The sequence below is a fragment of the Phocoena phocoena genome, chromosome 5 (genome assembly GCF_963924675.1).
Source record: "Phocoena phocoena chromosome 5, mPhoPho1.1, whole genome shotgun sequence".
Lineage (NCBI taxonomy): Eukaryota > Metazoa > Chordata > Mammalia > Artiodactyla > Phocoenidae > Phocoena > Phocoena phocoena.
Window position 1 is genome coordinate 112,418,249 of NC_089223.1, and position 18,152 is coordinate 112,436,400.

General features: G+C 36.8%; 1 protein-coding gene across 2 annotated transcripts in view; it reads left to right on the forward strand.

Moving 5' to 3' along the window:
• The window catches only part of ANK2 (ankyrin 2), a 240,546-nt gene that overhangs the window by 78,923 nt on the left and 143,471 nt on the right, over positions 1 to 18,152 (forward strand). The window contains exons 5-7 of one of the 2 annotated variants that reach the window (XM_065877734.1): positions 11,810 to 11,908; positions 15,948 to 16,133; positions 16,585 to 16,608. In XM_065877734.1, coding sequence (XP_065733806.1) covers positions 11,810 to 11,908; positions 15,948 to 16,133; positions 16,585 to 16,608 — 309 coding nt within the window. The remainder of the gene's footprint in view (positions 1 to 11,809; positions 11,909 to 15,947; positions 16,134 to 16,584; positions 16,609 to 18,152) is intronic. The other variant, XM_065877735.1, reaches the window with a different exon arrangement.

Consider the following 18,152-nt stretch of genomic DNA (forward strand, 5'->3'; position numbering starts at 1 on the left):
GTCAGACATTTTCTTGTTGTTAAAATAAGGGAACTTTGTCCCAGCTTTCGACGAGAGAATCCTGAGTTTGACTGATTAGCCTATCTTAAATCTCTTGCCCAAACTTGAACCACTCATTGTATCTAAGAGAATCGAATGTGTTGATTGGCTTAAGTTATCTGATGCTCTTCCTGGAGCTGGAAGCTGAGAAGTTCAGCTTTGCTGGAGTTACATGAACTATGTGAGTAAAGACAGATACTCTAAGGAAAAACCAGGATGCTTTCAAAAAAAGAGGAGGGATCCTGGGTAGGCATCAACCAATAACTATTACTATATCTTGGGCCCTCCATTTTAAAAATTCATTATAGATTATATTAGTTGTATAATACATCTGTTTATTTGTTGTTGTTTTTTTGGACTCTGAATAAAAAAAACAATTCATTTGCTTTTTTCAGTTTTAAAATTTCATTTACTTTTAAAATTCATTTGCTTTCTCTCTATTTGTTTAAAAATTCATTTGCCTCTCATTTTTTGTTGACAAATCCAAGGAGATTAACTATATAGTTATCAGTAATGGCTTAACAATGTAATGAGGTATTTATTCATTTTTGTAAAGTAAAACACGGAGATAAATGTTTTCAGTATTTTGGAGTTATGTGAGAATGAATAGAACATCACCAGCCATCTCATCTCCTTTGTAGAATGAACTGGTGGTAAGTCACCTGTTAAATTTAAATTTTAAACGAATAAAGGAGAGAAGCATAAATCTAAGTTATTCATCATTGTCAGGAACCGAGGGTAAACTGTTAGAAGCTGTTTATTGGGTGCTTACTGTGTACTCAGCAGAGTTCTCATTGCTGTGGAGGACTCTAAACAAGTGTCAGGCAGGAAGCTGCTTTTAAAAGTACATAGGCTACCTGCAAAGTCAGGACAAGTACACCAGGAACAAAGGCAAACAACAGAAGATGGTAGATGATTTCAACCTTCCTCTCTAGACTATATTCTAGAGAAGAAGGTTGAAATTGGCCAAATTCTATTAATGAAAAATTCTCAGAGGACCTGAGCCCATCACTGAAAGTTCTGCAGAGGGGAAATTGAAACAGAAGACTTTCCACATGGGAAGATTAGTTACAACAGTGATGGGAGGTATAATTGAGCTTGGTGAGTGTAGAAATATTGGTGAGACAAGCTGGTCTGGAACAACATCAGAATGTGCATTGAAGGTTTGTTCTTAATATGACAATGGAGCTAGGGTATAAAAGGTCTTCATCTTTAGCCATGGTTTGTGAAAAACTGATGTTTAATTATGGTCAGTAAGATGACAATCAATTCAGGAAAGCGTTGAAAATAGTTTTAGGAAGATTAGTTCAGGTTGATGTGTAGGGTGCACTGGAGTGAGTAACTTGAAATATGTAGAATAGTTCACATGTTTTCTTGGTAATTTATCCATGAGGAGGTGAAAGCGGTGATTATGGGAATACAGTATTTTCAGTGGTGTTTCTGATTGCTGGCAATACCCATACATGATAAAATACTGTCTGCCAAATTTGCTGCTAAAACACATGACAGTATAGTGTAGTAGAAAGAACATGAGCTCTAGAATTAGTTATACGTGGATTCAAATCCCAGCTCCACGTTGTAAGTGATGTGAAACTTTAGGAATGCTTCCTAATGCCTGTGAGTGTTAACTTCCTTAAGTCATGTAGAGATATATTACTTATTTCACTGGGCTGTTAGGATTAAATAACAAATATAAAGTGTGTAGCTTTCTTTCCTCACTACCACCACCCCAAATTTCTTAATCACTGGAAATAAAGACTGGAAGAATCCTTATACCTAAGAGGGCACTTGGACATTCTTCATTAAGCAAGTCATGGCATTTCCAATGCTGTCATTTCTAGTGAAGAGCTTAAGAAAAGGCTAATTGTCCAATTAGTGTTTGTTCTCTGAGGTAATCTGATCCCGGTTAAAGGGGACAGCTGAAGGGAGTGGAAAGAGCACTGTGTTTGGAGTCCTTCAGTGTTCAGACCCTGATCACATCACTTATGGGTGTACCCTTGGATGAATGACTATGAGCTGTAGTCTTAAATGGCCCTAATAGCATAGGGGTGGGGATGAAACACGATGTCATAGTAAATACTCCATAGAGTTTAACCTTCCTAGAAAGATTTAGTACATTATTCATTTTAATGTCATCTAATAGTTTAGCTGTAATCCTTTAAAGAGGACCTTTAGAGAGAAGAGGTTAAAATAACTTATAATATCCTAACCCTGGTAAAGAGTTGTCATGTTCTGATTATCTGAGAAAATTTGTATGACATTTTAATTAATAAAATGCCTTCTTAACTTCCAAGCAAGCTTATAATCTTGCTTTTGTATCTTTTGTTCTTTTGCCCTGAGCACACCCGCAAAGTACACAAAGTAGTCTTTATTTTTGTGACTACAATTAGTACCCATTGGTTTTTTTACATCCTTTTCAGCTGTGCATTTACAGTGTATTTAGGGAACTAATTTGAATTATCCTGACCTTAAAGCTGTGTGATAACTTTGGGATGCTTTCCAAACTTCTCTCTCATAATGCTAATTCAAAAGAAGAAGATGATACATAGTATTTGGAATAGAAACTAGAGTGGTAATTCTCAACCAGTGCTAACTGGTGTGTGACAAAAAGCCTACTACATTTCATAGCTAAGGCTGCTGAAGAATTCTGCTTTGTGAAAAAATCTAAATCTTAACAGTGACCTTCCTGCAAAAGACAAGAAGATTTCATCAAAAGGGGAATTCTACTTTTGCCAAGTTTAAACCCAGAGCTATCTGTAACCATTCCCATTTTCTACTGTTGGGATTGATTGTGTAATCTGTTGATGAGTTTTCCAGTAGATGTGGAGAGTACATGTAATGTTCTTATTAACTGGCAAATGGCACGGGGAATTAAGGGTATTATAAATACTTAAAGCTGCAATTTTCAGACTCTTAGATATAGATTGCTCCATCTAAGCAAATATACACAACTACCTACTTTACTCATTCCTTCTTATTAATGGAAAGGCTATATCATTTTTAATTGCAAAAAACTAAAAGAAAGGTAACACATGACTACCATGTTAGGCTACTCTGTCTTTGTGTTTTCAAACAGTGATAGCTCCTAAAACTCATCATTCTACTAGAAGGATCCCTGATATACCTCCTTGGAACACAGCACAGTTTACAAACGATTGTCCTGGTAATTTGGGAATAAGGAAGACATTGCTGAAAGTTATAACTCATTCAACATCAAACAGAGCAGCAGTGTTTAATATTTTATTTTCAGAGTTTTTAGGTTAGATAGTATTTGAAGAGAGTTATACGACTAGAAAATTTGAAAAAATAAAACTGTCTAGGATATGAATGTCTTTCATAAACAGAAAGGAAGTAGAATAGAGTAAGAGTGGTAAGAGATGTGGTTGGCAAGGTAGGCTGTGGCCAGATCATGTATGACCTTGTTAGACATTGTGTTAGTTATTGCTGCGTAACAAATTATCCCAAACTTTAGTGGCTTAAAACAGCAATAAACATATATTATCATCATAGCTTCTGTGGATCAGGAATTCAGTAGTAGCTTAGCTGTGAAATTATGGCTCAGAGTCTCTTATGAGTCTTTAGTGAAGATGTTGACCAGAGCTAAAGCCATCTGAAGGCTTTCCTGGGGCTGGAGAATTCACTCCCAAGGTAGTTTTTTTCACATGGTTGGCAAGTCGTTACTAGCTGTTGGTGGGAAGTCTCAGTTCCATCTCATGTGAGTCTCTCCACAGGCTGCTTGAATGCTAATATGGCATGGCAGCTCATTTCCTCCAGAGCAGGTTACCCGAGAGAAACCTAGTAATAGGACAGTGACTTTGAACCCTAGCTTTGGGAGTCACACATCATCGATTCCACCATAATCAATGCATTAGAAGTGAATTACTAAGTTGGTCCACACTCTGGGGAAATGGAGTTAGGTTCCACTTTTGAAGGGAGGAGTGTCAAAGAATTCGCAGCCATATATTTTTGTGTGTGAAGTTTTAATTTTTATTTTGATTTTTTAAGATGCCATTTTGCCAACAACACAATTCTTTCCCAGAATTCTCTTCAGAATTTATACTTAGGTTTTGAGCTTTTAGACATATGCATTGCTCTTTTTTTATTTTCATTTTATATTGGACTATAGTTGATTTACAATGTTGTATTAGTTTCAGGTGTACAGCAAAGTGACTCAGTTATACATGTACATATACATATGTCTGTTCTTTTTCGGGATTAACATATACACACTACTAGATATAAAATAGATAACCAACAAGGACCTACTTTATAGCACAGGGAACTCTACTCAGTATTCTATAATAACCTTTATGGGAAAAGAATCTGTAGGCATATTTTAAAACCACCACAGATGTAGAAAGAAACGTGGATCCTATTTCACTTTATTTATTCATCCATTTAACGAATATTTATTGAACACCTACTATGTGCTAAGAGTGTTATGGGCACTGAATAAGGCCTCCCAGAGAGGGTGACACGTGTCAATGCCTGAAAGATGAAAAGAAGAGGGCAAAAGTTTCCAAGCATCTTTGCCTCTGCTGTGTCCATTTACTTCCTACTAACTTCCTGTTCCTTCCTTAACCAATGTTACTGCCCAGTCCACTTGGAAGTTTACTCAATCTCTGGGTTAAAATTTCCTCAGCAGTAAAAGGATGAGTCTCCTTTTAGCTATAACATTTTCATCTAGAAAAATAGGGCAGTTTCTTTTAATCATTGAAATATACTTAATAATTTTAGCAGCGTTGAACTGAAAGTAAGAACAAGTGAAATAACAGTGAGCAGTTACAGAGAAATTAATTTATACACCATTTGAAGTTTCTATAATCAGTTCCTACTCTTTAAGCTTACACTTGATCTATGAAATTACCTAAAGTATATCTTTAGCTGGGTGGTAATATGTTAGACGTGAATTAGAGATCTTTGAAATTAAAAAAAAATTTTTAGACCTGTAAGAATTCCTTTCAAGATGCATTCTTGCATGAGATTTTACTCATGTTTGGTAAATTTACTTGAAGTCCTTTTTTTAATTCATTAGACTCAGTATTGTGCTTAGAGAACAGAATTCCCCAAGTGATATATGCCTGTAGCAAATACACTCTGACTTTTCACACAAACACCACATTTCTTGAGAGGGAGAACGAAAGAAGAATAGAAAAAAATGGCAAAGCACATTTTCATTTCTTTAGATCTACCGTCTTGATTTCATTAAGGCCTCCTGGTTTCCTCTCAGGTCTGTGTGCTTGGGCCTGAGAAGCCTTTCTTCATGGTATCAGTTGCTGACTCTTTAGTGCTCTGGCAGCATTTGATTCATGCTTCGCTTTCGGCAATTACAGTGTGTCTTGTGCTATGGTTCCATATACGTGTAGTCGGTGAATCTGTTATATTTTCTGCTCTTGAGGGCTGGAACAGTATTATGTCCATATTTGTTACCTGGCACCTAGTCCAGTGTCAAGGAGAAAAACTTTAGAACAGATTTGGTGCTATAAAAAAAGACCTTTTTTTGAAGTCCCCATTACAAGAAAAATTATTTATGGTGATAGATGATAGCTAGACTTACTGTGGAGATCACTTCTCAATATGTACAAACAATAAATCATTATGTTATACACCTGAAACTAATATAACATGTTATTTGCATCTCATTTTTTAAAAAGAGACCTTTTGAATTGAATAGTAACATTGACTTTTTTTTTGAATTTCATTTAATTTATTTTTTTATACAGCAGGTTCTTATTATCTGTTTTATACATATTAGTGTATACATGTCAATCCCAACCTCCCAGTTCATCCCACCACCACCCCCCGCCCCCGCCACTTCCCCCCCTTGGTGTCCATACGTTTGAACATTGACCTTTATGTTAAGATAAAAGTGATTTTGTATGGTCATTTCAAGTCATCTGACTGATGAATCTTAATTTGTGTAATAGAAGAATAAGGTTATATGTTCTGGCAAAATTATGTCTGAAAAGTTAAGATTCTGTTAAAATAGGTAATATTGATACTTCTTAGAGTTTTGATCCTTATCCAAAACATTGATTCTAAACCATTTATTACTTTTCATACTGACATTATTTGTCTCTATATAATTTCTTTGAAATGACGTACAGATATCAATAGGTTTATTGCATTAAAGTATTCCCCCAAACTGCAATAAATCTAACATTTGATAGGAAGATTATCAGCTCATGTTCATTCAGTTTTCCCAGATAATCCAATTAGCAAAAAAAAATTTTTCTCCAGTGGCTAAAACCTGATTACTGGTTCATATATCACTAATGAAAATAGGAACAACATTTTTGGTAATATTATAAGTGTTTGAATTCTCTAAAATATGATATAATTTCTAGATTTGAAGAAAAGCATTTTAACTTTTTAATAAATCTGAGAAATGTTATCAATAACTAATAACTCATGCAGACTGAAACCACTTCTGATCTTTAAGTGGAATATAAATACATGAATACTAAATGACATTTCAAAATCTCAAAACCATTTTAACGTTTCTAATCCTCACTTCTCATCTGAATTATTACAAAAACTTTCTTTTTACTCCTCCAGACTATTCTCTGGCCATTTTCTAATTCATCCTCCCCTCTCTGGCAAATTAATCTCTTTAAAATGCAAATATGGCCATGTCAAACCCTTGCTTAAAACCCTTCAGTGACACCCAAGAGTTCAGAATAAAATTCGGGTGCCTCAGCGTGACGGATGGGGGCTGATCCCTGCCTGTCTCGGCCTGCTCACCCCGCTAGTCACGGTGAATTTTCCAAAGATCCCTATATGCTCAGGGTTTTCTCTTCTCATGGGGTTTCCTCTGTTTGAAATACCTTTCCTGCCTCTGTGCCTAAATTCAGTGTCTTCATATCTTAGCTCAAACCGAATCACTCCCAGTGTCTTCCAAGTGTCACTCCCAGTGTTTCCTTCAGATGTAATTTTTTATCCAGTTGAGTTCTGTGTCCTTTTATGTTCTCGTTATACCCAACACATAACTTTTTTTTTTTTTTTTTTTTTTTTTGGCGGTACGCGGGCCTCTCACTGTTGTGGCCTCTCCCGTTGTGGAGACGCGCAGGCTCAGCGGCCATGGCTCACGGGCCCAGCCGCTCTGCGGCATGTGGGATCTTCCCGGACCTGGACACGAACACGCGTCCCCTGCATCGGCAGGCGGACTCCCAACCACTGCGCCACCAGGGAAGCCCCATAACTTTTTTTTTTTTTTAAGAAACTAACTATATATGCGTTCACTGAACTGTAATACAGTAGTTTGGTTACTTGCCCATCTCAGCCTCTGGACAGTGAGCTCCTAATAAACAGGGAGCTTTCATCTCTGAATCACCAAAGCTGAGCACAATGCCTAGCAGTGAAGAGTCACCAAGCACAGTTTTAGTGAATAAATATAAATGAATGGCAAATAATTAATAATTTGCCATGGAGAGGGATAATGTTCAAAATATTTAATAACCAGTTGGTAGAGGCACCTATTGGTCATCCTGGAATTACCCTAACAACAAATAATGCTGTTCTTGTACGCATCCTTCCAGTATCAACCTGGGCTCCGGATCTCTTTGACTTTTTTATATCAAAAAGGAGAAAATGCATATACTTTCATACCTACCTGCCGCCAGACCATTTTAGAAAAACGTGGAGACATAATATATTGGAAAGCACTTGGGTACATGGACACAGGAGCCAATAATCCTGTGTGGTTGACCTATTTATGTGGGAAGATAAAAGCTTTCCTATAAAATTTACAATGGTGTTAAAGTGCTGCCATGCCCTTCCCCAGTTACCCAGAGGTGTGCTTCACATTCTCTGGTGGACTAGTTCTTGTTAAATAGCATCAGTAAGTTAAGGAAGGATAATTTCCCACATCTTTAGGACCTGTAGTAAATCTTTACTGCCTTCTCACTTCATACATTTAGTAACAGTAAATAGCTCCCCCTTCTTCTAGCCAAGGTGTTGTCTTAGCTCATGTTACCTTCATCACTTAAATACACTATCGCAAATATTGCAAAAGCTGATTAATCCCTTACTTCCGTTCTTGAATCCTGCCATCCCAAACCAAGGCATCTGTGGTCACCAGAGTGAACTTTCCAAAATGCACATGTGATCCCTGCCCAAAACCATTCAGTTGTTCTGCATCACCTAAAACTATGTCCTTGGGTCAGTTTTTAAAATTGAGCTTTTTTAAAAAATGCATGTACATTGGCTTCATGTATGGAGACTACAATTCAGGAGAGGCAAGGTGGTCCCTAGGCATTCTTACAAGTTTCCACAGGAGATTCTATAACACAGCCAGGCTGCGAACCACACATCCACATGATCAAATCCCAACTCCTTTATGGGGAAGAAGGCTGTCCACGTACTGGCTCCTATCTGTCACTTCCAGTTCACTTATTAGCTGGGAGACTTTGGCCAAGTTACCTAAGTGTTTGAGCCTCAGCTGCCTTATTTCAAATGGGGATAATAATACCAATGTTACAGCACTATTCTAAGGATTAGAGATGATGTTGTGCCATTTAATTTATCATCCAAACTGAGATACTATTAATAATTACTCCAAGATAACTATGCATAAACTTAGACTGTCCTGGGGAAACCGGGGCATGTGGTCACGGTGATTTGAAGCAGTAGAGTCAAAGCATTTCCCACAGTGAATGGCATAGAGCAGAAGTTCAATAAATCATGTTTATTTTTATCATTCTTTATACGTGCATCCCACTCTGCTGGAAGCCCTTGCATGCTGAGGTTGTGGCACAAGGAGCACATGGTATTCTTGATGCCCTCTAACCAAGAGCCTGACCATTTGTCACTGCCCTTTCCCCACCAGATACTATATGTTGTCAGCCCTGACATTTCTCTATTTTTTATATTTTCCCTTTTCTTTTTCTATTACTCTAGCCCACCATTAATGCTTGCAGGGCCCAGGACAAGACTGCACAAGAGGTCCACTTACAGTATATTTTTAAAACTAAAAGCTATATATCAAGCTAATAAACTATAAAATAAGTTTCTCCTATCCTCCTACCTTGATAAATATATCTTTCTAGCAATAAGATAGGTCCAAATTTAGACTTCTTAGAAACCTTGGAGTTCGTTCCATGCAGGATTGGGGCTGATTTTGCACTCTGGCCCCTCTCCTCTCCTCATCCCCTGCTCCATCCACACCACAAGAGCATCACGTGTAAAGGTGTACACACCCCAGCCTGAACGTTCAAGCTCTGTTCATCTCCTAACTTCCACCCTCCCTCACAAACGACTCTAAGAGTGTGTATTAGACTCCTGTTGCTGCTGTAACAAATTATTACAAATTCAGTGGCTTAAGATAACACAAGTTTATTCTTGTATAATTTTAGAAGTCTAAAGTCTAAAAGCAGTCCTACAGGGCTAAAACCAAGGTGTTGGCACTTCTGGTTCCTACTTGAGGCTGTAGGTGAGAAGCAGTGTGGTATCTTCTCTCTGACCTCCTGCCTCCCTCTTATAAAAACCTTTTGTGATTATATCAAGCCTACCTGGATAATTCAGGATAATCTCCCCATCTCAAGATCTTTAACTTAATCACATTTACAAAGTTCCTTTTACCATTAAGGTAACACTTACAGGTTCCGGCAATTAGGATGTGGGCATATTTGGGGGCGTTATTCAGCCTAATATAGGGTATGCCTACCTGTGGACCCTTGGGAGGATGAACCCAAGGAAGAAATCTGAGCCAGCGCTGGAACCACACTTGGGGCTGTGTGGGCAGGAACTCTGGGTGGTTTCATGTCTGGTGTGTGATCTGGAAGCAGGGGAGCTGCAGGGTCAGGATGGGGCATGCCCCCTTGGCCCTCTGGATCCCTTGCCCAGCTCAGCTAGAAGAGGTCTCTCTAAAGTTTAGGACCCAGGACAAGAGCCTAGGGATGGCACATCTCTCCTTTCCCCTATTCATCTGGTAACCACAGTCTATTTCCCTTTCTTCTGATCTACACACAAGATTCTGTCAGAGGGAAACACGTAAGCAAATTGTTTTATTCTGTTCAAAGTTCTTTTTGCATCCCTGCCTTTTACTTGTCGTGAAAGAGCCCCATTCCACACCCACTCATTGTTTTTAACTATCCTCACTGGCTTTCCCTTCCTTTGAATCTCTAATTCCATCCTTCCGCCACCTCTTCAGTTCTTAAAATACACAAGGTTTCACCTATTTTCTGTGTTTTAAAAAATATGCTCTCCAGCTAGCAAGTTATTCCTGAATCCTACAAAATTGTCAGTTCATTCCGTTTGTAATGTTTCTTAGTTTTAAATTTTCCACCATCATTTGAAACCTACAGATTTTCTTTTGTAATCAAATTTAAAGTTACTTTTCATGTTCTACTTGTATACTCTGTATTTTGCTCTATCTTGACCATTTTGAATAATGTTTCCACACTTATACAAGGTATACAGAAGAATTTTTCAAAAAAGAAAAAATTTTTCTCTCCTTATAAAATTTTGGAAATACCTGAAGTTTCATCTATGTTTTTACTCATTCTCATTAATGGGTGGAATTTTTAAAGTAATCAGCTGTCTTTAAGACTCTGACATAATTTTAAGAGAATGCTATGTTTTGAGAGTTGATGAATTATTTCACAAGTTTTCTTTTTTAAATAAAGTTCTGTGGGTTTTTACCTTAATGAAGTATTATATATTGCAAAGGTTCTAATGAAAAGAAAATATGCCAGTTTATACTTAGTTTCAAACTCATGTTACAAAATTTCAGTGCTTTAAAAAAAAAAAACTGACTACATAACGTTATCATATTACCGTAGTATGTACTCCATGAGGGCAGATGTCTGTCTTGTTTATTAGTGTTTCCCAGTGATGGCCCAGCTACCAGTGCTTGGATTTATATTAAATAATTGAATAAATGAATATGAGAATTAACGAATGATAGAATTTCAGAATGGCTTTTAAAAAGTAATGTAAAGATGTTCAGTATAAATCATGCTACCTCAAGCAGAACATTGAAATACAGATTTTTTTTTTTTTTTTTTTTTTTTTGCGGTACCCGGGCCTCTTACTGTTGTGGCCTCTCCCATTGCGGAGCACGGGCTCCGGACATGCAGACTCAGTGGCCATGGCTCACAAGCCCAGCCGCTCCACGGCATGTGGGATCTTCCCGGACCGGGGCACGAACCCGTGTCCCCTGCATCAGCAGGCGGGACTCTCAACCACTGCGCCACCAGGGAAGCCCTGAAATACAGATTTTTAAAGTTTTCAATCAGCTTTGCAATCTCTCAGCTTATTCTGATATGAGTAATAATTTATACTTTTAAGGGTGTTGAAATGTATATATTCAAGATAATCGTCATCTGTTTAAATAGTTTATGAATTGATAAATATAGGTGATACTACATAAATATTACAGATATCTTTATAGAGATATTATATATAATGAATGATATATATTATGGAATTATATAGATATTAAGATACTAAATATCTTTAGTTTTTAACACAGTGTTGGGTGATAAGAAATGTGAATCTCTGGTGCTGAAATGAAGGCAGGAAATGAGGGGGATATTTCTTCCCTTTCTCCTCATTCTTTCAAAAATTGTGGGTGGGACTTGGTTAACTTTGATTTGTCTAGTTTTCTGATGGTAAATGCATGTATGACTTCTTCAATGTGAAGGTATGCTGTATGTTTCACCATTTCAGAGTTTTGCTTCACAGTATTCTCTCTTTCTTTGTCCTGTATTCTTCCCTGGTTTAAACTTTATAAATGGTTGAAGATACCTTTTTCACTGTTTGTCCTCAGAATGGCTTCACTCCTTTATACATGGCTGCCCAAGAGAACCACATTGATGTTGTAAAATATTTGCTGGAAAATGGAGCTAATCAGAGCACTGCTACTGAGGTAAGACACTTGAATTCTTTGATCTTAATGTCCATGTTCTTTGTATCCAGATGCAAAGGGTCTCCATTACCTTTATCCTACGAGTGTTCATGTTACTATTGTAATCTACAACAGTGGCCATGAACGAATGACCCAGTGCACACAGTTCAATGAGTTTATGCCCTGATTTGGGATCATGTCAATTTATTCTTACGTGAAATCACGCTTCCATCCATTTGCCATTCTCTAGCTTTTGGGAGCTTTATACTATTCTAAAATCAATTTATAGTAAATTTGATCCATCTCTTTTCATCACTGTTTTATCTTTGTTAGAATCTAATGCAATTCCTTAAAGGAAAGTTTTTTAATGATTAGCAAGAATTCAGAGTTATTTATGTTCACACAATTTCGTGAGAAATATGTCATCAGAAAGCTGTTCATATTTTATGAAGTACAAATTATGACATGTGGTTGTGTGACTGATTATGGCAACAACCGAATAGAATGTTCAAAATCAATCCAGTCTCAAAACATTCAGGCCATCTAGGCATAAAAAGGGGTTGGAATGGGCCAACTTAGCATCACTTTCCTTTTCGTGTGTGTGTTCTGCAATAAGCCGAACCTACTTTGTATTTTCCTTCTCATTTCTGCCTAAGCAGATTAAGGAGGGAGTTCAGTGATTGTTTGGAACAGTGATTTTTAAGTGATGCTTAGGATGCTTTAGAGCTTGGAGAAAATGCCTCAGGGGCCACTAGAAGGTTGGGAGTAGGTGACACAGGAGAGGAGGGGAAGAGAGCTCCATTGGGACATGCCTCTCCTCACCCAAAAGCAACCAGGCTTTAGTTTTCCTATTTCACGTTCTGTGGCTCCACTGATAAAATTTTAAAACTCCTGCCCTGGAGTGAAAGACGACTGGTAGATAGATGGCTGTCACCCAGAAACTATCCTGATAACTTTTAATGTCTAATATGGCCTCCTTTCTGGACAATTAAGTCTTTAGGTGAAATAACCATGAAATCCCTTCTACCCTGCACTGTGGAGAGAGGTCATTTATAATCTATTAAATTCATGTCCAGGCCCTTTGAGAGAAAACTTTTTATGGAGCTTGGCGATAACTTTCTGACAGCTTACTCTCATTAGTTAAAAACAATCCCAAGACATCACTATTAATGGGACCACATTTCCTGTTTATGACTGGAAAACACGACTGCCTAGTATGAAACGATTTCACGTTCTCTACTAAGCCCACACAGATTTTACACTCTTACCACATGAGTACAGCGTGATTTTTATGATTATGACTTTATGACTTTCTGAGACATTAATTCTGTCAATGAGTGGCACGTGAATATCCTCAGGCAAAGCTTGGATAACAGTACGAGACTATATCTCTGCATTAGGACCTCTGAGAAATGTACCAAACCATGGAAATATGCATTTGTTTTATTTTATTTCCTTGAAAGCAGAATCATTTATCTAGAGAAACCTTTACACTACAGTGTTCTACTCACCAAATAGACTTTTCTAGTGTATGATTTAGGGAAATGCTGCCTGACAGCATTGTCAGCTTTCTCAAGACTCCTCCGATCTGGACCCTTGTAGCATCTCACTCTGCTTCCAGAAATACCCTTTTATGTATGTTGCCTCAGTGGAGTCCGTGTTACACTCTGATTCTCAGAGAATTAAAACTGTCTCTTATTTCCACAAAGAAATATGACTGTTGCAAGTAAATCACATGAGGTTTTGAATCCTAGTTTAGACACATATATGCCTCTAAACAAACGTATATCTGTTTTGTTTTTTAATCATTTAAATAAGTAAAATTAATTTTCCCTGACTGGATATGTATAAACTTAGTTGATTAATTCCATACCACTGGCCCGAATGGTTATCAGGAAATACACTAATGGAAAAATCTTGGCATGTTCCCTTTTAGTCTATCATTCTGTGAATGAATAACATCTTCATAGGGCTATATGGTTGATTACTATCTGATCTTTAGGCTATATTGCTAAATACCTTCTACGGTTGTATGTACACGTATGAATATGCCTAAAGAAGACACTTACCCTGAACCCATTAGTAGCCCTAATTTGCAAAACTTAGTTACTAATCAAGACATTGTGACCACTTTAAAAATCAGATAATTATGAGATCATTCAGTATGGCAATGAAACTCATGTTTGAAAAGAAATATTTAAAGTGTTGAAATTTCCCGTAATTATAGCAATTAGCATTGGTAAATAAATGATGAAAAATTAAGCTACAGATTTTTAATATAGGTTTCCTTTTCATAGAGTTGGTGAAGGTACTTCAAAAAATCATTTCAAATCTTTACCCTTCTCCCATGAAGTGTAGATTAGAATGAAATCCATGTGGTGGAGGTCCAAAGTTAAATTCTCTCAAAGGAGTTCTCTGTCTGTCCAGTACCATTTTTATAATTCTCTGCTTTCTTCCTTCTTCCTGAATGTTACCAAAATTGAAGGCTAAAAACTTTTTAATTAGGTTCTGTGCTGTCAGCAAATGCCTTGTCTCTAAGAAAAAATAAAGTTCACATTCTTTTAATATAAACTATCCCAGTGTTGCAGGGGGGAATCAAATTAAATGCGTGCATGATAATGAGCCTGTTCTTTCCTCCTTCACAGAGGGCTTAATTTGTGCCAAACAAAGTTCTAAATTTAGGCTACTCTCTTTCATCTTACAACACTACATGCTTTACTCTTCCATTCTGTTAAGTAATGTATTTATTTAAAATTCAATTCTAATTTAAAAAATTCAACTCTTACTGTGGTAGTGCATATATGATATGATGCATTTGAGGGAAATGATTTTGCCTCCGAAGTCTACAGTTACCTTTTTAAAAAAATACTGTTGAAAACAAATGGAGTAGTTAGATGCTGATAAATTATCATTGTCTCTGGAATATATTCAATAGATGTACCATATCCAATTGCCCTCATCTCTTCTGTGAATGGAAACATTTAACTCTGAGACTTATTTTCAAGCTTTTGTGAATTAAAGGAGGTTTTCACATTAACAGAGCCTAGAATATATACGTATATTTTTTCTACTTATTCATCACCTTTCCGTTGCTGAATACTTGTTTCTAGAGAGAAAACATAGATTCTAATTTTTCTAATGTGGTTATCCATCTACCTCTAAGGCTCCTCTAACTTTGATGATCTTTGTTATTTTTTTTTTTTTGCTGTACGCGGGCCTCTCACTGTTGTGGCCTCTCCCGCTGCGGAGCACAGGCTCCCGACGCGCAGGCCCAGCGGCTATGGCTCACGGGCCCAGCCGCGCCGCGGCATGTGGGATCTTCCCGGACCGGGGCACGAACCCGCGTCCCCTGCATCGGCAGGCGGACTCTCAACCACTGTGCCACCAGGGAAGCCCCGATCTTTGTTATTTTTTTAATTGTTTGTTAAGTTTCTAATTGAAAGACTGATTTTCTTTACATTACTTAGCACAATTTTATATCTAAATGATTTAAATAATATACAATTCAACTAAGTGAAAACTTAATGAATTAGCCTTATTTGCCAAAGAATTTTAGATCATATTATGTCCTAAACTTCCCAAATTAATTGGTAACAGACCATTCCATTAACAGTTGTTGTGAGATATTTAGCACCTTGCATAGTTAATCATGTAATTTATTTCCCTGTCTTGGCTACCATATCTTTGATTCTCAGTCAGACTTGTTCTCCATTATTTCTATCCTTCCCACATTTTCCTTTCCATAAGCAGGCATTACTTAGGGTTGGTTCTAATTTTTATTTTCATATTCAAAACACATTTGAATACATCCTGTGTGCATTATGCTTTGTTAGGAAATGCAGATGTTTTAAAAAATAAATAGAATGGGTATTTAAAAAAATCTGATGAAGCCAGTGCATAGTACAACAAGTGATGATAATTTGCTTTAATCTTCACAGTAATAATTAATCCTTTCATTTTTCTTGTCAGTCTTAATCATTAATGTGAAAATTAGATGCACTATTTCTTGAATCCCAGCCTTCCAAAAGTTGATGGAAGATTTTTTCTTCTGTTTTACCAGGATGGCTTTACGCCCCTAGCGGTGGCACTCCAGCAAGGACACAACCAGGCAGTGGCCATCCTCTTGGAGAATGACACCAAAGGGAAAGTAAGGCTGCCAGCTCTGCATATTGCAGCTAGGAAAGATGACACCAAATCGGCTGCACTCCTGCTTCAGAACGATCACAACGCTGACGTACAATCCAAGGTAAAAGCTTCATCCATTTGTGGAAAGGCACTCTTCGGCCACCAGATTCCTCCTGGGAGATGATAAAGAAGTAGGCCATGGTGATAAGGCAAAATTACTTCTGGTCATCAAAAGAGATAATTTACTTTCAGAGGTATTTCAGAAAAAAAGGGGACTGTCTGTTGAGTACAGTAAGAAAACAGAAAAAAACCTCAAGATAATTTTCTATAAAAGGTGAGGTTCAGTTTTTTAGAAATCTGCTTATTCATTCTATTTCTATTTGTGGTAAAAAAAAATAATAGAAGCAGAATTAGAAAGATATAATTGTATAATGTTATAGTTGTCTTTTTTCAGTAGAATGCATTTTGGCATGCTGGAACGGTATATTCAACTGCAGAGAACAGATTGATTGTTTCCTTAATTTTGCACTGTGTAATATCTTCCCTCTTTTTCCCACACCACACCGCTTCAGATGATGGTGAATAGGACAACCGAGGTACAGTATTGCGGTTATATCAAAATATACCTTGTTTTTATTTTATTTTTTGTCCAATTAGAATAAATGCTCACTAATTTATACTAATGATTGGAATTTTCATTATTAGGAAATTAATTAATTTGGAAACTTTGCCCATAATTAAGGCAAGTGGATAGAGAATTCAAAAATTTTAATATAGCATGTATTTGAAGCATTATTTAATCAGTGAAACGTTAAGTAGCTTATTAGAGTAGAGCATGAAACAAGACTCTTCCGTAATATGTATTTTACTAAGTGAGCTTTATTATTAACTCTTGGCCAATAAGAGATGTGACCTCCTTTCTTAATAAGAATTCTCCATTTAGAATTTAGTGAAGTGAAATTTAAGGTTTCTCTGCCACTGTTTCATCCTCTTACCTAATTGCAGTTGCCCTTCTATTCTGTCTTTATTTTTACCACACTGTATATAATCAGTAATGATATTGAGCCTATCATGAGTAAAGCATTTACTTTTATCTTGCTCTTACAATAGTTGTCATGAAGTCATCTATTTTCCACATACCTAAATAAGTCCCATCAGTTAACAAAATCAACAGGAGTATTTGGTTCAGAAGCCTCGAGAGAGAGAGAGAGAGAGAGAGAGAGTGTGTGTGGTATAAGAGGCACTAACACAAACATTGAAAGTATATTATAAAAATTAACCTATATTATAAAAATTAACTTTCAAAGGCAAGCGACTGCTTATGTAGGTTGATTTTCACTTTGCTGAGGGAATTCTTTAGACTAACATCTCATATGATCACTGGGTTGTGGGCCTATGGGGGTTTTGAGCATTCACACTTAGTATTTACCGAGAGTAGTGTATTTCTAAACCTAATATCTTGTTTATTGACAAATTTACCCATTGAGATGTGAATATACTTGAATTATTCATATCATTTCTTCTGTTCCATATCTGTGTGTGGAACTTAGGTCACAGATTTTTTTTTTAAAAGCCCAACTGCTTGGTGAAATTGCTCAAGACTGGAATCATACAAATTGATATATCTTAATTACTGATTTTAATACCTTTCTTTTGTAGGTGATTTTTGGTAATCGTTTACATTTTTTAAAGCAGTATTGGCTCTAATCATTATGCTGAAAGCAGCTATTTGAGTAGATACAGACTGAGTTAGAAATATTTCTTCGGGGACAATAGAATAACAAAGAGGGAAAACCCCTCCATCAATAGTCCTGTAGGAGGATGACCTGAGCCTTCCACCTCCAGGTTATTCAGGGAAAAGTTCCTCTGAGGGGCTTATACCAGCGTCTTGTTGATCCAAGAGTCACAGCCTGAGGCATCATCATGGATTTTCAATGAGGCTGTGTCAGAAGATAAATTAGTTTTTTTTCTGCAAATAGGAAAAATAATATTATTATACTTGAATAATTTGAAAATGATTCATCAGCAGTCACTATGTTTTTCTGAAATTAAATTGTAACTTGAATAAAAGATGCATATTCAGGATATAACTGGGTGACAGGAAATATCAAGATAAAAATGAAAAACATCTAGTGAATTA